Source organism: Ceratina calcarata, unplaced genomic scaffold (assembly GCF_001652005.2).
Source record: "Ceratina calcarata isolate Rehan_Ccalc_2016 unplaced genomic scaffold, ASM165200v1 scaffold994, whole genome shotgun sequence".
Classification (NCBI taxonomy): Eukaryota; Metazoa; Arthropoda; class Insecta; order Hymenoptera; family Apidae; genus Ceratina; species Ceratina calcarata.
This window is the reverse complement of record NW_017181367.1, coordinates 2,217-4,436: the sequence shown is the minus strand read 5'-3', so window position 1 is coordinate 4,436 and position 2,220 is coordinate 2,217. Positions and strand designations below refer to the sequence as shown.

Here is a 2,220-nt window from a genome sequence, read left to right as displayed (position 1 = left end):
GAGATATAATTTTACTAAAGACAGAATATCCGAACACGAAGAAAGTAGATGATAAATTTCTGTTCGTAATAAAATTTATTGCGCAAAATGTACATATCTTAAAACAGCAATTGAGATCGACATATGATAAGATCCCTTGGGAAGAAATAGAATTTTGCTTAATTAGTTTCGTTTCCTCACATGAGAAACAACAAGAACTGAATTTCTATTATCGAGTCGTATTAAACAAAAGCAAAGTGCTTGATTATTTGGAGAGCTTTGCAGAAGTACTCGGGAACGAAAAGGAGCCCGAAATGTTCACTCATCTCCCAAAAGGGGCACGGCCGGAAATTGTTGCAAAAATAATCGATAATTATCCTCAATTCAAAGAATTGTACACCGACTATCAACAAATTAAAGACATCTACTCTTTACAAAAAATGAAGGATTACTTACAACTGGCCTCATCGATTGATTCTGTACAGGTTCTGAATAAACAGGGAAAACTGACCATCATAAGAAGTTTACAAGTCGTCGGGGAACATCTAAAAAATACTTTAATGTCTCCAAAGTTATCCGATTGTACGAACGAATTCCTGCTACAGTGGTTACCTGAAAACACGGGAAAAGTCCTTATGGGTCTGCGTAACTCACTGTCACATGCTCAATCACTTGCGAGAAGAACAGAAATCGAAGAAAATAAGAATGAATTTTTTATCGGTGTCCAGCGTAATATTAAGAAAATTGGCAATATGGTCAATACTATGCTTCACAAGGAGAAAATGAAAGTCATCAAGGCACTATGCTTACAAATTAAGAACAGTAAGTACTTGGATGAAGTTGCAGAAGCGTTCTTTAAGACTGGCAATGAGTTTGATATAATCGAAAAAGAGTTCCAGACAACGGAGTTCGATGAGCTTGAGATTCTTGTCGAAGAACTAAATAAGACCACTGAAAAGACCAAAGTCGAGGAAGAGGTTTTCGAGAAAATATCTGAAATAATCAAAAGGTTGAAAAATAAATCGAGCGACATACAACTTGATTACTTGAGGGAATTTCATATGTTAAAAAGCCTCATCCAATATTTTAATATCAGTGACAAAGACAGTAATACTATTAATAAAATTAAATCAATTGCTGAGAGATTGTACAGCATACCGCCTCGAACAGAATCGTGTGACCTTCAAGAAATCGTTAAATTGTTGAACTCGATTCCCTGTAGAACGGACCATTTTAATACTGTGTTCGGTATAATTTATTCCATTATCGAAGACGAAACAGAAATTAAGTGGATTAAAGATTTGCAAACAAAATTAAAAGAGAAAGTCTCTGTTACTTTTGAGTCTACACAAAAGGAAAATTGGAATACTACAAAAGAAATATATAATGATGTTCTTCGGCTAAAATTAACTGAATTAAATAACGTCTTAACCGATAATAAATTGATGGAAAATTCAACTGATGACCTATTTTTTTATAAGACCAAAAAAAAGTTGCAATCAGTGATTGAAATGCTTGTTTTAGATATAATGTCGATTCTAGGTTACGAAGGTTACCTAGAAAAGAATTTATTCCTTTTGGACGATAACTCTCCTTCGTTAACTGGAAGATCCTTGCGCAATCATTTGGCACACGACAATACTATAACCAATACATTGTCATCAAATCCCTCGTTAAATGTTCTTTTGAATGCTATAGAACTTGTCTTCGAGAATACAATGGAAAATAAGAAACAAATTGGCAAATCGACGAAAGATGATTATTTGAAAGTGAGAAATAAACGTAGTCAAAGCCTTATCACTATCGTCAATCAACAAGGAATGTTTGCAGCATTAGAAAAGGGATGTTTCAAGGACTTAAGAAGTTGTCTTCGAAAAGGAGCCGACCTACACGCTAGAAATACTAATTTATGGACTGCATTACATTTTGCTGCCAAGGGACCGAATCTCAAAATCGTGAAATTTCTCCTTAAGTACGATTTAAGTACGAATGTTAAGAACTTCGATGGTCAGAGTCCGTTACACATTGCCGCTGCAAATGGGAGGACAGATATTGTTAAGTATTTTGTAGAAGGGCGAGGTTTTGATGCCAACGAGACAGATAAATATGGGAAAACGCCGTTAGATCTTGCGAAACAACACGATCACAACGATATTGTCAAGGTTTTGTTAACAAAATGAAAGTAAAGTCGATTTTATCGAGCATAAGTTGATTTGAATTTACCTACAATTACCAAAATAT

At 34.6% G+C, this 2,220-nt stretch overlaps 1 protein-coding gene across 1 annotated transcript; it reads left to right on the top strand.

The window, feature by feature from the left end:
• The first annotated feature begins 293 nt into the window (after window positions 1–293).
• LOC108631977 (uncharacterized) lies at window positions 294–2,159 on the top strand. The gene has a single exon (XM_018036254.1). It carries the CDS (start codon window positions 294–296, stop codon window positions 2,157–2,159), a length of 1,866 nt encoding a protein of 621 aa, XP_017891743.1.
• Window positions 2,160–2,220: the final 61 nt, after the last annotated feature.